At 38.1% G+C, this 18,102-nt stretch overlaps 1 protein-coding gene across 1 annotated transcript in view; it reads right to left on the reverse strand.

Moving 5' to 3' along the window:
• Positions 1 to 18,102, reverse strand: part of DNM3 (dynamin 3) — a 572,551-nt gene that overhangs the window by 139,690 nt on the left and 414,759 nt on the right. Inside the window, exon 19 of the mRNA XM_073593228.1 lies at positions 15,629 to 15,793. Coding sequence (XP_073449329.1) covers positions 15,629 to 15,793 — 165 coding nt within the window. The remainder of the gene's footprint in view (positions 1 to 15,628; positions 15,794 to 18,102) is intronic.

The raw sequence follows: 18,102 nt of genomic DNA on the forward strand, positions 1-18,102 counted from the left end.
TGGCCACTGTTTGTTTTGCAGCCGTTATTAGTTGGATCATAAGTTTGAATTGAGAGAGTGTTAACCATTCCGGTTTTAGATTAAGTAAAGTTAAATATGGATCTGGTTGTATTATCTTTTTAAATATTTTAGATGCAATCACGAAAACTTCCTTCCAGAAGGTTTGGATTACTGGGCACGTCCACCATATGTGTAAATATGTGCCTATTTCTGGGCATCCTCGAAAACAAAGAGCTGAGGTATTAGGTGAATATTTTGCCACTCTAGCGGGTACAAGGTACCAGCGAGTTAGGACTTTATAATTTGTCTCCAGTGCTAAGATGTTGGGTGAAGATGACTTAGATGTGAGCCATATGTTAGACCAGTCCGTGTCTTCTAAAGTTCGTCCCAGGTCCTCCTCCCACCTCTGAACGTAAGAGGGTCTATTAAGATTTGCTACTCCATATAATTGATTATAAAGTGATGAAATTGTACCTTTAGCAAGTGGATCTTTTGTACAGATTGATTCAAAAATGGATAATTGGGATAATGGTGTATCCCCCTTTAGGAATGGTGTATAGAAATTTTTGATTTGGAGATATCTAAATATCTCAGAGTTTGGTAGATCATATTTTTCTCTAAGCGATGGGAATGAAAGGAATGATTTAGATGCTATGAAGTTATTTAGTGTCTGAATGCCTGATGTTGTCCAAGCTTTAAAAGAATTTGGGTAGATCCATGCCGGATAAAAGGCCGGATTTCTGATAAAAGAAAGGAGAGGATTGTGTGGAGATTGTAACTGATATTTGGTTTTTAGTTTATCCCAGAGAGATAAGAAGTGTTTAGTTATGGGATTATGAATTTTAAAGCGGTCTTTAGGATCAAGCCATAATAAATTTGATATTAATAGAGGGTCATTTTCTGAAGCCTCTATAAATACCCATAATGGGATTTCCTGTTTTGCATGGTATTTGGACAGACTGGCCAAATGTGCTGCTCTGTAGTAGTTAGTAAAATTAGGGTATCCCAGGCCTCCTTTATTTTTGGGAAGATGTAGTGTGTGTATAGGTATACGTGGTTTAGAAGAGCCCCATATAAACGAAGTTGCTCTTTTTTGTACTATTCTCAAAAAATAGGAAGGAATTGGAATAGGGAGGACTTTGAATAGATAAAGCAATTTGGGTAGAATAGTCATTTTGATTGCATTAATTTTCCCTATCCAGGATAAAGGAAGTTGCGACCATTGTTTTATTAGATTTGTGATCTGTCTTAATACAGGAGGATAATTGGTTGAGAATAAGTCAGAATGAGATGCTGTTAAATGAATTCCAAGATATGGGATTGATTTTTCTGCCCATGTGAATGGGAGTGCAGCCTTAGCCGGGATCAATTCCATGTTTGTGAGTGAAATATTAAGCACTAGGCATTTCTTAGGATTAATCATAAGGCCGGATAGGGCTGCAAATCCATCAAGAGCTGGTATTAAGTTAGGACCAGAGACCTGTGGTGATGATAGAAAAAGTAATATATCGTCTGCAAATATACATAATTTGTGTGTAATACCTCCTACTTCAATGCCAGTTATAGTTTGATTTGTTCTGATGTATTGGGCCATGGGTTCGAGTATAAGGGCAAATAATAAGGGAGATAATGGGCAACCCTGTCGGGTACCTCTTTCGATATTAAAGGCTTCAGATTTGTATCCAGCATATTTTATATAGGCTTTGGGTTTATTATATAATGCTTTGATCCATGTTAAAAAGTGGGGTCCAAAACCCCATTTTTGTAATGAATATTGCATATATTGCCAGGATACTGTGTCAAATGCCCTCTTAATATCGAGAGATAGAAAACATAAAGGGATTTTCCGTTTTTTAGCAATATGTGCCAATAACACTGCCCTGCGTATATTATCGCCTGCCTGTCTATTTGGCATGAAGCCTACTTGATCTCTATGTATTAATTTTCCTATAATGCTATTGAGGCGTTTTGCTATTATTTTTGCTAATAATTTAATATCGAGGTTTAACAGAGAGATAGGCCGATAATTCACACAGGAAGTATCATCAGAAAGGGGTTTTGGGATCATACAAACAATTGCCATTAGTGTTTCTTGCCGAAAAGAATGTCCATCTAGAAGTTTGTTAAAAGTTTCAGTGAGAATGGGAGAGAGTATTTCTGAGAATGTTTTATAGTATAAAGCCGAGTAGCCGTCTGGGCCTGGTCTTTTGTTAAGTTTTAGGTCTTTTATGGCGTTAGCAACTTCATCTATAGTTATAGGCTCATCCAAACTGCTTTTTTGATTCTGAGATAACTCAGGTAAGTTTATTTTTGAGAAGAAGGATTCAGCTTCTGTAGGATTAAATTCATTGTTTGTCTTGTATAAAGTTGCGAGATGTGAGTGAAATTTATGGACTATTTTAACTGGATTACAAGTGTAAACATTTTTTGATAATTTCAAACGTATTGGTTTGAAAGATTTGTTAGTTGAATTTAATGCCCGAGCCAAATATGTACCAGGTTTGTTTGTATTCATGTAGAAATTGTGTTTGGAGCGTTTGAGGGATTTATCAACTGACTCAGTGAGAAATAGATCGTATTCCAATCTAGATTTTTCCAGATGAGATTTTGTACTCTGAGATGGATTATCTTGAAATGATATGTAGGCTGCATTAAAATTGAGTTCTAGTTTTTTTGCTAGATTTTTGCGTTCCCGTTTAAATAGTGCCATTTGTCTTTGTATTGTACCACGCAAGACAGGCTTATGAGCTTCCCACAGTGTTATTGGGGAGATGTCTGTTGTATTATTAATTGATATATATTCCTTTAAAGCTTGTTCAATGGCCATCTGATGTAGTGGGTGTTTGAGCATTATGTCCGGTAAGTACCACGTTGGGTCATGCGCTTTTGGTATGGCTGAGGCTATAGTAGTGTATACTGCATTATGGTCAGACCACGGAATCGGAATTATATCTGATGCAATAATTTCTGGTATCATTCCTATTGTTAGAAAAATATGATCTATTCTGGTGAAGGTTTGATGAGGGTGCGAGAAATAAGTGAATTTCTTTTTCATTGGGTTACTTTCTCTCCATGAATCTACCAGATTGTATTTGGAAAGAAGTTGAGAAAAAGGTAATCTAGAGGTTATTTTGGATGGTGTAAAAGGTGATTTATCTAGAAATGGGAGGAGGACCTGGTTCGAATCCCCACACATTATCACTGTTCCTATTTTGTGTGTATTAATTACTTGTAATATATGTGAGAGGAATGGTGTAGGTTGTTTGTTAGGAGCGTAGTAGGAAATCACAGTGATTGCTGTATCCATTATATAACCCATGAGTATCAGGTATCTACCTTCTGGGTCTTTAATTTCTGATGATAAGGTGAATGGTGTGGATCGGTGAAATGCAATTAGAGTTCCCCTTTGCTTGGTACAGGCAGAAGCCGTGTAAATTTGTTGATAAAAAGGAGAAATATATTTTGGAGTAGAATCTTTGGTGAAGTGTGTTTCTTGGAGGCATACTATGTGAGCCTTCTTGTTATGGAAAGTACGGAAGGCTTTGGTCCTTTTTTGAGGGACATTTATTCCCTGAACATTCAGGGAAAGTATATTCAGTGGTGCCATGGCAATAGATCAAATAGTTTTGACTTACTTTTTGTTATGCAGAGCTGACTGCGCAGATCAACCTGTGTGGACTGAAGAGATGAATAGATAGAAAAGAAACCAGTGAATTCTGGAGTAAAGAGTAAACAAAAAACATATGAGATTAAATGATACATTGTATAAATTATTTTTTGCAAGTAATCACAATTTACCCGTGAAAGAGAGTAAATATCTCTCTCAGGGGAATAAGTGCCTTCGTCACACTCCCACATAATATGATTGGGAGAATGAGGAGGGCTAATGGGGGTACACGGATCTTCCGCTTACAGGAGAGAAGTGCTATGTCAAAAGACATCAAAATGATGTTTCATTAATTGGAGTGCAGAATATAGTTTTTGTTGAAATTATTTATTCCAGGGTGGTTGTATATGGTTAGTCTTGCCCTAGGCTAAATAATTCAGTTAGAAAGGTACTGTTAATAACTTTGGTATTGATGAAGATAGTTTGAATTATTTTGGGATTTTTACCATTTTAGAGTAAACAATTACATATTTTATTCATATGCAACTGTTTAGATATGTTAACTCATAAAATTGAGGTTGTATTGCTTCAGATTAGAATAAACAAAAACATAATTCTAGGAACTAGTTAGATAATAATATATTTGTTTTAAGAAAAGAAAGAAAAAGCTTCCATTACTTCTGGATTATTGAACATATTTGTCCTAAAAAGTAATAAATCTATTATTACCTGATAATATATAACTGAACAAGAATTTCCTTATTTCACTTATATATTCTAAGGCTATATGAATCAGAAGTAATAAGAAATATAACTGGAATGTAACATGATCCCACACAGTGTGTGACTATCAGAATGCAGTTACATTCAATTATAAATATAGGTTTTTTATAGAGAACCATCTCTTAGTATAATAAATGAAGAGATATCAGGAATTAGGATGTCAGTCCATTGAATCTTCTTGGTCCATGGATGATGTGGCATAACGGCCTCTTTTGTGAGAATGATGATTCCCATTTTGTTCTGAAATTTTCTGGGTGCTGCCTGAAGGTGAAGATGACGCCATTCTTCTGCGTGTGGGAGAGTTGCTGCTTGTGGGTTCTGTCAGATTTAATTTTAAAAGGGTTTGTTGTAGTTCATCTGCTGATCTGCTTCTGTAAATTGTACCTTGGTAGTTAAATCTGACTGAAAAGGGGAAGCCCCATTGATACATAATGTTGTGGCGTTGCAGTTCCATTAGTTGGGGTTTCATGGATCGTCTTTTAGTAATAGTAAGTTGGGATAGGTCAGCAAAAATTTGATAATTGTGTCCTTGAAAATTAAGTTCCTTTTTTTCTCTTGCAGCAATTAGTATTTGTTCTTTCGTTCTGTAATAATGAAATTTTGTGATTATATCACGTGGGGGTCCATCTTTCTTTTTGGCTGTGAGGGCTCTGTGTACTCTGTCCAGTTCTAAATGTTCAATAGGGATATCTGGCTTTAGTTCTTGTAATAGAGCAGTAATAGTAGATTGCAGGTCTGTCACAGTTTCAGGTATTCCCCTTATGCGCAAGTTTGAACGTCTGGCTCTATTTTCGTAATCTTCGAGCTTAGTTTGAAGTATTAAATTCTCTTTTTTTAATTGTTCCAATTCTGTTATATTTTCTTGGGTTGTAATTTCAATTTCATCCATTTTTATTTCTAAGGCTGCGGTGCGGTTTCCCAGCTCTCTTATTTCTTTGGTTAGGCTTTTTGTTATTTGGTCTGAGGTTTGTTTTAAAGCCTTATGAAGCATCTTTTCAAATTGTAATAATATTACTGGGGATACTGAGGAGTCTTGTGGAGAAGTTTGTGAGAGGATTTGCTCTGTATCTGACTCAAATGGAGAGTCTTGCTGTGACATTTTCTGTCTGTGAGAGCGCCCTGATGCTGTATCTTGTGAGGTGACTGGAGCTGCTTCAGCTGCAGTGAGTGCCTGTGAGCTCTTTGTGAGGTGATTTTTATTTCTGCCACGGTTTCCTCCCAGTACCATATTTCCTGCCCAAACTTTCACAGTTTGTTCCCTGGGGCAAAAAGGTTCAAATGGATACCTTTTGAGCCTGCAGGCTCCGCTTTGTCCTTCTCTTCTCTCCTCAGCGGTGTGGAGCTCTAACAATGCATGTCTGCTCTGCTAGGCTCCGCCTCCTGCCCCTCCAAGGTTCTTATCTTAACTGAAGTCCTGATAGGGGTAGTTTTTCCTGACTTCCAAAACACATGTTTTTTTATATGAACTAATAAATGAGTTTGAACTATTGTATCCTTTGGTATGGGGCTCCTTCCATTAGTACATTTTTTTTTTCTGATAACCTGCTGGGGTACCCGCTGGCGGGTAGAGTTGTTTCTGGAGCCAGTTGGTTAAATAACTCATAGGTACCACTTCACCCAAGTGCTTCTCCTTTACAGTCCATATTGTAATATAAATAAAAGCTGGACTTATAGCATTCCCCATTGCAATAGAGCTAAACAAATTTATTTTGGAATTTTGCAAACTGTGCCACCTACAAGTGAAACCTGACTGGGGCTTGAATGTAATAGAAGAAAATATAGGAACCAATAGGTTCCAAACCCGCACAAACCAGTAATAAAAAAACAAACAAACCACAATAAAGAGCTGCGTGTTGCAAAGTGTAAAAAACATGAAATATATAAAGAAACAAAGGAACCGCACTCTTATATCATAAATTACATATCTTAAATCACCATAGTGAATAAACAAAAAAAAAATCTTCATTTAAATTATAAGAATACATAAAAATTGTGAAGTCCATGTATAGATCCAAAACGTGAATAAACGTCCTCAGTGAGTATAGGAAAGGTTTCTCTCCACCCGCATGCAGACACACAATGCACTCACCAGACTTAAATGACCCCTATGACAGGAATTTAAATTGCGCATATGGGAAGATGCAAGATGTCATACATGAGGTCACAGGAATGAATCCAAACCGCTGCTGTCATCCATTCAATATATATAGATAGATAGATAGATAGATAGATAGATAGATAGATAGATAGATAGATAGATAGATAGATAGATAGATAGATAGATAGATAGTGTATTCAAAGCTCCAGTGGGAAAGGAATCATTTATTTAAAAAGAAGGTTGTATTGCACTTACATCAAAGAAGACAGGGATCAGCATGTATTGTATAGGAATCGCTGGTTAGCGCTCCACCTGCATTCCAGCTGACCAGAAATGATGTAGCTCGTCGAACGGGCATGCTGGAAAACCAGAATCTGACCCGCATCTGATCAGCGTTGGCAACCAATGGCTGCCAGCGCTGATCAGTGTGTTCTGATGGGGGAGGAATCCCCTTGTCAGAAAAAAACAGTTGAAGTGTGTATACATTTTTTGGGCCCCTCTGTATATACCTTAAAAGTAAAACATTTTTTAGACTTTAGCATATACAGTAACACTGGATATACAGTGTCTTGAAAAAGTATTCATACCCCTTGACATTTTTCACATTTTGTCATGTTACAACCAAAAACGTAAATGTATTTTATTGGGATTTTATGTGATAAACCAACACAAAGTGGCACATAATTGTAAAATTGAAGGAAAATGATAAAAGGTTTTCAACATTTTTTACAAATAAATATGTGAAAAGTGTGGGGTGCATTTGTATTCAGCCCCCCCCCCCGAGTCAATACTTTGTAGAATCACCTTTCGCTGCAATTACAGCTGCAAGTCTTTTTGGGTATGTCTCTAACAGCTTTGCACATCTAGAGCTTTAATTTTTCCGCTTTTTTCTTTGCAATATAGATCAAGCTCTGCCAGATTGGATGGAGAGCGTCTGTGAACAGCAGTTTTTAAGTCTTGCCACAGATTCTCAATTGCATTTAGGTCTAGGCTTTGACTGGGCTTTTCTAACATATATGTGTAACACAAATATGCTCCATGATTGCCCTGTATTTGGCTCCATACCTGCTGAAGAAAATCATCCCCACAACATGATGCTGCCACCACCATGTTTCACGGTGGGGATGGTGTGTTCAGGATGATGTGCAGTGTTAGTTTTCCACCACACAGTGTTTTGCTTTAAGGCCAATATTTTTTTTGTGTCACCAATATGGCTTCTCACAAACTGCAAACTGGACTTCTTATGGCTTTCTTCTTGCCACTCTTCCTTAAAGGCCAGATTTGTGGAGTGCACGACTAATATTTGTCCTGTGGACAGATTCTCCCACCTGAGCTGTGGATCTCTCCAGAGTTACCATGGACCTCTTGGCTGCTTCTCTGATTAATGCTCTCCTTGCCCGGCCTGCCAGTTTAGGTGGACGGCCATATCTTGGTAGGTTTACAGTTATGCCATACGCTTTCTATTTTTGGATGATGAATTGAACAGTGCTCCATGGGATTTTTAAAGCTTGGGATATTTTTTTATAACCTAACCCTGCTTTAAACTTCTCCACAACTTTATCCCTGACCTGTTTGGTGTGTTCCTTGGCCTTCATGATGCTGTTTGTTCACTAAGGTTCTCTAACAAACCTCTGAGGGCTTCACAGAACAGCTGTATTTATACTGGTAGACTCTATTTACGAATTAGGTGACTTCTGAAGGAAATTGATTCCACTAGATTTTAGATAGGGGTATCAGAGTAATGGGGGCTGAATATGCATGCCACACTATTCAGATATTTATTTGTAAAAAAATTTTTAAAAAATTATTATTTTCCTTCCACTTCACAATTATGTGCCACTTTGTGTTGGTCTATCACAAAAAATTCCAATAAAATACATTTACATTTTTGGTTGTAACTGTATAACCCTATGGGACTGTAAAGTTTATTATGGTGGCAATTGTTTTTTAATGAACCAATGTTATACTAGTGAGGTCACACAGATTATCATGGCTGTTTCCTGTAAGACTTTAGGGGTTATTAAAAACATGCAAACAAGCATGCATTTTGCTCTGAAAACAGTAAAAAAAGATAAGAGTAAGAAACTCTGCCTTGTTAGAATATCCTTTAAAAGCTCCCTGCAAGTCTTCCCATGGAAGAGATTCCTGTATCGTAATCTACAGAGGGAAGCATTTGATAAGATGCAGCCAGTCTCCCTGACCCTCTTGTGGGAGCTACCTAAAGGCCAGCAGGAGCAAAGAGGAAGTTCAGGGATTTTTCTCAGCTTTAATATTGCTATGGAAACTATTTCCTGGGGATTAGCGTCAATCTGGGCTTGATATAGAAAACAAGTACCATAGATACATAGCAACAAGAGCAAAAATGTATGTTTAGTGTGGTGGATCTAAGCGGTGTGTCACACATTCACTAACACGAAAATAATACTACTATCCCAGAGACGTAATATTTAATTGCCAATATAGAATTTGCAACCAAATGACAGAAGAGATTACCATCCAGTACTGCTCCCTAAACCGCAAAGTCAATTATTAGTAATTAAATGATAAAATTAATTATTACACTTAAACATTATTTTAATGTTATTAACCTTTTCCCAATGTTATAACTTTATTACTAAATTACTTTGCGGTTTAGGGAGCAGTACTGGATAGTAGTCTCTTCTGTCATTTGGATGCAAATTCTATGTTGTGATATGATGTTCTCCCAGGATCGCGCCAGCTCGATCTGTCACCCGCTGTGTCCACCGGACACGGCCGATGACAGATCACTGTACCGGCCCTCTGCCGGTACCATGTGATCAATGTGGCCAATTACAGCACATCACATGACAGTTGTACACAATGAAAGGCTTTGTTACATGCCTTTCATTGTGTACTATTGTGGAGAGCTCTGTGATTGGTCACAGTCATCACATGGTACAGACAGGGCCAATCACAGCCCATCTGTACGATATGATTAGATGTGGCCAATCACAGCTGATCACAATAGTAAACACTGAATGAGTAATTTTCTTTCAGAAAAAAATGGTTGCTTATAACTGTAAAATGCAGTTATAAGCAATCATAGTGTGTGAAAAAAAAAAAAATCCTGATTAACTTCTCCAAAGTAGTACAGTGTTACTGTAGTAAAACTGCATTTCTTTGGTCACTGTATGTAAAAGAATATTGTAAAAAAAAAGAGAAAAATGTAATAAAAAATGAAAAACTATATATAATTAGTTTTCTTTTTTTATACTGTCACCAGTCATTGAAGAGGTTAAAGAAAAACTTTCAAGATAGAAATATGGGAGTTGCCAATGCTGACTTGTTTTTAAGCTCTAGGGCCATGCTTCTAATTCTGCCTTCTGTACTTAGTGAATCACATACCTCTGAACATTAGAACTTGCGACAGAAAGGTGCGGTATGCGTGGTTCAACACAACAAAAATTGGATGTGGCTACATTGAGTTGAATTTTGGGCATGACTTAAATGTATATATAAAAATAGGGGAGGGGGAAAATTGGGGGAAAATTGGGACTTTATATGATACTATTATTACTACTATTATGATACTACTATTAATGTTACCGGTATACAGTGCCCAATTATGGCTAACAATAAACATTCTAATTATTTAATTGATTGATTCATTCTACCCAAGTGATGTGTATCATATAAAGTCCCAATTTTCCCCCTCCTCTATTTTTATCTCAAACAATAGGGATGGAGACCAATGCACGGTTTGTCATGGCCTCATATAAAGTCCCAACATTCTTTCTCTTTTTTCAAATACAATAGGGATGGATACACACACTTGTCTATGTTGCTATTTCCATGATTTTCCTGTTGACTAGTATCAAGTGCCAGCGATAGGGCACTTGCTATACTGGAATTCACTTCTTGTTAGTTACTCTGTGAGGTCACCCTATGGGGGCTGCTGCAATCGGCCCCGGGAGCTACGACGCACACCGCGGTCACCCCCAGCCCCCAATCCGACCGTCATGGTCACTGGGGTTGCGGATGCGCATGCGCTGTGCGTCGACGCCACGCCCACACGTCTTGCGCGTGACGTCACCTTTGACGCAGCGGACAGACGTGTTCTCCATCTGCGTGCACCACGAGGGAGGTTAGACGCCCATTTAAGAGCGCTGGTCGCTCTGACATGGCCATCCCCTCTCTCCTAGCACGCCACGTGACGTTGGTGGGGCTCTGCCGGCGGACGGGCTCCTTTCACACCCTTACTCCTCAGTTTCATAATTTTTTGATTATTTAATCTGGGGACTTTCCTTCACACTAATATTTCCCGCACACCCATTCCTTACTATCACTGTTATTGCTTTTCTATACATCTTTTATTTTCACTATTCTCTCTTTATATCCAATCTTGGTATTTCCTATCACCTCACACTCATACTTTTTCTTCACATCTATTCCCTCTAACCACTGCTATGCCCCCCCCTTTCTATGCTAATACTTCTCCCTTATTTATTTATCGATACAGAAGCCCTACAGGGCCCATACCTACCACTACATATCTGTTGAAGGGCGATTTACCTCATATGATGGCATCATTTCTCCACTCTCTTGGCCCCATTGCCGCCTGCACAGCCATCACCTCAGCTCCCGGGGGGTTGTCTCTTGCCTCCTAGTACCTCCGGTGTACCATCAATATCATTACTACCCATATTCTATATTAGCTACTCATAGGTAAGAATGATCGGACCATAGTTTCTATGTTCCCCTTCTTCCTATTCTTTGATCAATTACCATTGATGAAAGATTTGTTATTTTATTATAGATACCTCCAACGTATAGCTGCTCCTGATGAGTGGAAACAACCCACGAAACGCGTCGAGCATGTATTTTTGATGCTATGCCACAGCAATCATGGGTTTACTATGGGTTTAACTGTTTGAATCAATCTTATAACCATTAATATAATTTTATATCTTTTACGATGTTTTTTCATATATTGGGGATGTTGCTGGTTCATTATTTAATGTGTGCAATAATGTCTACTATATTACTTGGATTAATATATGATGTACTAATCATGTCCTTCTTTATTCTGTATTGTACATGTTGGTCAATTACTATTAATGTTACCGGTATACAGTGCCCAATTATGGCTAACAATAAACATTCTAATTATTTAATTGATTGATTCATTCTACCCAAGTGATGTGTATCATATAAAGTCCCAATTTTCCCAATTTTCCCCCTCCCCTATTTTTATCTGAAACAATAGGGATGGAGACCAATGCACGGTTTGTCATGGCCTCATATAAAGTCCCAACATTCTTTCTCTTTTTTTAAATGTATATATGATATGTGAGCTACACAAAGGAGAAACCACGACAACACAATTTAGCGAAAGTACAACACACAGCACATACACAGCACATGCATATAGCAAAACATAACAGTGTGCATGTGTGCTACCTAGGTACAATAATCCCATGGGAACAAGCCGGGGTAAGTATGGCAAGCCAGGGTCAGGCAAGGGGGCAGAATGGTGGGTGGAATAGCAGGTGAGGGCTGGAATAAGAAATGCAGGCTCGACAGGACTGAGAACAAGCGAACTGGCACAAAGCTCAGGCAAGAAACATACAAACATACTGGGGCATGAAGTTGAAGGCTTCTTAGTCGAAACGCGTAGGGTGTTTGCTTCCCACGTTGCTATTATTTTATCCAGTGATCACTTTTTTATCTTGTAAGGTTTTTTATCCAATAAAATCCTTTTACTTTTTGACCTACGCCATGTGGAGCCCCTTTTTTCTTTTTTCTCCATGATCTCATCTATTATTCGATTGCCTCTGACCTCTTGAACCCGCCTGGAGCTGGAGAATGTGTGAGTGAGGGGACAGTCGACATCTGTGACCATCCTGGCTATCGGTGACCGTGACCCAAGGGACAAACCCTGCCTATCCGAGATCGGGACCGAAGGGATAACTTGTTGGATTTCACAGGAGGCTACCTCCACAGGCTCTGACAGACGTACTGCTATATGGCAGATATGTCCCACAACATCCGGTAAGAGTGTCCAACCTTAGATGTTTATGACGCATTACCTGTGGTTGCCGTGCAGTTCAGTTTCAAGCCAACATCCTGTGTTTAAGCACTCCCACTGTCTGAGAAGACTGCTTTCATCTTTATTCTTGGACTCTGGTTACAGAGTTTAGCATATGACATTATAGACATTTATACTTACTTCAGTGGCTTCTGTGTTGACTCACTTCATTATTAGTTACTATATTATATGTGCTGATCCACCTTATTGTCAGTTATTACACTACGCACAGTTCACTTGTATTATTTTTTGGTATTTATATGTTTTTCGGTTATGGTTTAGCGCTGCACTTATTTTATATATATCTGTTGTGACTTGGTTTGTCTGTGTGTTAGCTGCTACCCGTTATATTGTTTATACATTTTTATTTTTGGGCCAGCGCAGTTTCCTTTTGATTTCACTAGAGTAGGAGATAGCCTGACAGGTTATGGTAGCGAGTTCCAGAGGATGGGAAAGGCTCTGGAGAAATCCTGGAGACAAGCATGGGTGGAGGAGACAAGGTAGCTTGAGAGTAGGAGGTCTTGAGAGGAGCGTAGAGAACGGTTTGGGTGATATTTGGAGACAAGATTGGTGATGTAGCTCAGGGTTGTGAATGGCTTTGTATGTTGTGGTTAGTATTTTGAATTGAATTTGATGGGCGATTGAGAGCCAGTGTAGGGATTGGTCGAGAGGGGTGGCAGACACTGAGTGGTTGGTAAGGTGGATAAGTCTGCCAGAAGCATTCATGATAGGATAGTCTATGGAGAGGTAGGTCAATAAGTGAGTTGCAATAGTCAAGATGAGAGATAACAAGGGAGTGAATGAGGAGCTTGGTGGTTTCATTTGTTAAAAAGGGGCATATTTTAGAGATGTTATGGAGGTGAAGTCTACAAGCTTTCGACAGCAATTGGATTTGGGGCTGAAAGGACAGGTCAGAGTCTAGGATTACACCTAGTACCCTGGCATGAGGGGAGGGATTGATGGTTGCATTATTGATTTTGAAGAAAAAGACATGGAGGGGGGCACGGGCAGGGGGGAATATTACCAGCTTGGTTTTAGAGAGATTTAGTTTAAGGAAGTGGTGAGACATCCATGCTGATATGTCAGTTAGCAAGTTAGTAATGGGAGAGAAGACTGAATGAGTGAGGTGAGGAGCAGACAGACAGATTTGTGAGTCATCAGCGTATAGATGGTATTGGAAGCCATGGGCATATGATCAGGAGCCTGTCCCAAGAGCTCCTAGTCTTAAGCAGTGAACTCAGATGACCACTTGGAGAAACCTGCTAGGATACACTAGGATTGCACCATTCCTGCTTGTGGACAATAGTATCACCATTAGGTGCTCTGGCTGTGCTGTTCCTGTCAGTCTATGGTTAATGGTGGAGTCTGAGCCTACTTGCAGTATACTCTGCACATATATGCCACAGTCCTTGAACCCACAAAATATTCTGTAAACTGACAATAAACAATATTCTTATTCACCTTTCAACTGGAACGAGCAGTGCACATTAGTTGTGGCCATGTGCACTGCTCTGTGCACACTACAAATCCATATTTACAAGTAAGTTTCAGGAGTGAGCAAGAGAGGATGGCTGTTCTTACATACAGTGGGACCATGGAGAATGACCAGAGCCATCCTTTAGAGTCAGTGGAGACTGAAAGCAATAGAATGTATTTTTTGGGTAAAGAATACATATCTGAATAGGATTTAGTTTTGTTTTAACCAGACCAGTTTAGTGTCATTTTAATTATTGTGCAACAAGTGAATCTCACAGACACACATAAACCTTAGCACAAAAGATTATTTTTATAAAATGAAACTTTTTCATTACATTCTGCAAAAATAATATAGACAGAAAGCTAACACTGTGGCGAAGATTTACTAAAACGGAAGCATGTAAAATCTGGTGCAGCACTGCACAGAAACCAATCAGCTTCCAAGTTTAATTGTCAAAGCTTAATTGAACAGACAGAAGTTAGTAGCTGATTGGCTACCATGCACCGCTGCACCAGATTCTGTGTACTTCCATTTTAGTAAGTCTCCCCCTTTGTCTGAGCCTAAAGCCTAGTACACATTATTAGAAAATCGGACGAACAATCATTTTTTTTTTTCTCTCGAATGTTCACACAATGTTGAAAACGAGAATGCTAATGGTACGAAAACTTCCCATGCCCGTAGCTACATTCCAGAGTAGAATCGGTAGTGATGTCATAGTAACAATAACAATAATAATGATATTGAATAAAATCAAAAATAGTGTTATTATTATTATTATTAAAAATAATAATAATAACAACGATTAATCATAACTGTTTATTTGTAGTTCAATATACTGTATACTGCTATTCACTTATCACAGAAATTTCAGGTTATACCTTAGAAAAATCTTTTATTATCCTGCATAGGATAATTCTTTCGTGTTTAAGAAAACTATTTTCGCTGCCATCTTCTGGGTAGTACTTTGTTTCAGATCATGCACAGTCTTGTTCGTGGACAAAGGACAATACTGTGCTAATTAAATTAAAATAGTTCATTTTTGGTAACTAACAAGAAAAAATGTCCCTTCGGAAAATTTCATCTGAATAGCTGACATCGGCTCTTGAAAGTAGTATACTTACGAACAAAAAATTGAACGATCATTCTGAATACGGATATTTTCATCTGCTTTTCTAATAATGTGTACTAGGCTTAATTTAAAGAAGAACGTCATTAAAATAGTTGTGGACTATACAGCAACCAGCAACTAAGACAATAAACACCTTGGTCAATTTTATGCAATGCAATGGGGAAGCTAATAAAGCAGTACATTCAGGAGTATGTAAAGTACAACATAGCCTATAAAGTGCAGTAGTCATGACTATGTAACGTACAACAGAGCAAGTTCTGGACCTGTGGGACCCTAGTGACCCACTAGATTGCTAGAAACAAGATGATAGCCCTGAAGCCTTCATCTTTAAAAACGAGTCAGCCATCACATTCTCCTTATACCAGTTTATCAAAGTCAAAGATATTATTGCTGTACTCTATGTCTGATTGACATAAAGCATAAGCTTTATTGTTGGGAAATTAGGTTCAGACCACAATGCAGTATCTCTCCAACATATCACTTACACTATTAATCATCAGGTGCATCAGTGTCTTTGGTATCAGATCTCTAATGGATTTGTTTATAATAGCCATATAGGAATCCACCAAGTTACGGATTGTTTCAACTTGCCGTTCTAGCTGCGGATCCATTGAAAGGTTATCTGCTTGTGAGACCTCCTCTGTATCTGTCTAAAGGGATCAATAACAAAAATGAACTTGTAAGTAATGTATATAGTTACGAACATGCAACTATCTATTTATTAAATAATAATATGTGCAGCATTTCACAATAATATTACAATATTCATCTGAATACCTTTTTTTTGGAATTGTAACAACATAAAGATGATTAACAAATGATTTTCACGTTTTTGCCTGGCCACATTAAAAAAAAAATTAAATACATATCTGCAATACATGCACATTTAACATCAATGAAAGCAAAAAAAACCTCCTGCTTAGTTGCCAGAAATTCAGTAACTTCCCATTCAGGTTGACAATACTACCTCTGTTGCAATAAAATCCTAAACAGTTTTATCATCATGAGTTTCCCCTTGTTGAACTACAGGATACCTCCCACCTATGGTATGGAGATGAGGAGGAGGTGTTTTGGAGTCCAGCAGGAGAGAACTGGGCAGGGCTAAAAACTGGATTTCTGGCAACTCAATATGCATATTTATTGTACTTGCTGCATTTTTAGAACGATAACACAAAAACGCAAGGAAAATGTGCATGTATTGCACAAATGTGCTGAGATATTATATTTTTTAGTTGTGCTCCGATATACACTTTAAGACCAAAGGACCATGTAAGAATATGGTTATAATTTATCCTGTCTTAGATGTACTTACATTCTCTGGGTAGTCCAATGAATGAGCAGAAAATCAAAGAAGAAATAGAAAGGGGGAAGAAAAGTAAATAAGGAATGACAATATAATAAACAAAAACATCAGTATAAAAATATTAGCTTATGTGACAACTTTAAGGGTTCAGCACTTTAAAGGCCATCTACAAGCAAATTTTGTAGCTTACTTATGTGATTAATTGCACATACCCCTTTGCTCCCATGTTTCAGTTATGTGTGTGAAAAAAATGCTGTAAAAGCAGTTTTTAACTCACTCGGGTTACAGTCTCATATCCTTGTTGGCACCTCTTCTGGTGACTGGTGATCCAGCACTACTGTTTGTGCCTGTCAATGACCAGATGTCTTTTTTTGACATCATCAGGTCACTGCAGTTTTCTAGACCCTGAAAGAACCCTTCCACTAGCCAATAGGAAGTGTTCATGCCACCCAAGCAGCCTCCCACTCTGCAACGAGGAAGCCAATTCATGATGGGGTATTACAATGTAGAGTAAGAAGGGTGCAACTACTTGAACCATACATTATTGTCACAGACAACATGGCTGGTATCTTTCACTGGAGAGAAGTATGCCAATTCTGTGTACGTGCTTCTGACACAGGGCAAGGTGAATAAATAGGTAAAGGAATTTGTTTTGGTATGCTAAGTGTTACATTAAATGTTACATTAGGCAAGTGTTATGCTGCGTATACATGATCGGAATTTCCGACAACAAATGTTCGATGTGAGCTTGTTGTCAGAAATTCCGACCGTGTGTATGCTTCATCGGACATTTGCTGTCGGAATTTCCGACAATAAATGTTTGAGAGCTGGTTCCCAAATTTTCCGACAAAAAAACTTGTTGTCGGAAATTCCAAGCGTGTGTACACAATTCCGACGCACAAAATTCCACGCATGCTCTGAATCAAGTACGAGACGGAAGTGCTCGGTCTGGTAAAACTAGCGTTCGTAATGGAGATAGCACATTCATCACGCTGCAAAGTTTTTAATCTTTCAATGCAGCGCATCCTCTTCTTTATAATGCTAGAATAATGAAGTAGTTTTGCTGCTGATATTTACACACAGTTCTGACAAACTGATTTCTTTATTATTTCTCGTGATCTCCTGAATAATCTTTTTTTTTATTTTTTTGCCATATCTCCAGAATAATGTTTATAATTTTTTTTATAGTGATCTACTTTTTTTAACAAGATCTCCTGAATTTTTTTATTTTTTTTTTCTAGTGATCTCCATAATATTTTTTGTCGTTTTGTGTTTCAAGTTACCACAACACCATTATTGTCTTGTATTTTTTAACCACAAAGAGGTTGGTTGGTGTTGGAGTCCTTTGTTAATTTCATATTGTATTTTTGAAATGTACCTGCCTACTCACAAACAAACTGTCCTTTTTGAAGTAAAACACATAGCCAAAAAAAAAAAAATAGAAATTTATTAGGGGTCATAACAAAATAAAGAGGAAAGCGACGCTGGATAAGCTGTTGAAATTGGCGAAGCCTTTGTACCCTAGGGCAGACATCAATTATTTGACAGGCAAAATTGGTAGCCTGAGGAGTTACAACAGCCTGCGTCTTTTGCCAGACCAGACCGAACCCAGGCCATCACTCTATTGTCTTCCTTCCACGCTTCCTTCCAGGCTGT

Source organism: Aquarana catesbeiana, linkage group LG07, assembly GCF_042186555.1.
Source record: "Aquarana catesbeiana isolate 2022-GZ linkage group LG07, ASM4218655v1, whole genome shotgun sequence".
Classification (NCBI taxonomy): Eukaryota; Metazoa; Chordata; class Amphibia; order Anura; family Ranidae; genus Aquarana; species Aquarana catesbeiana.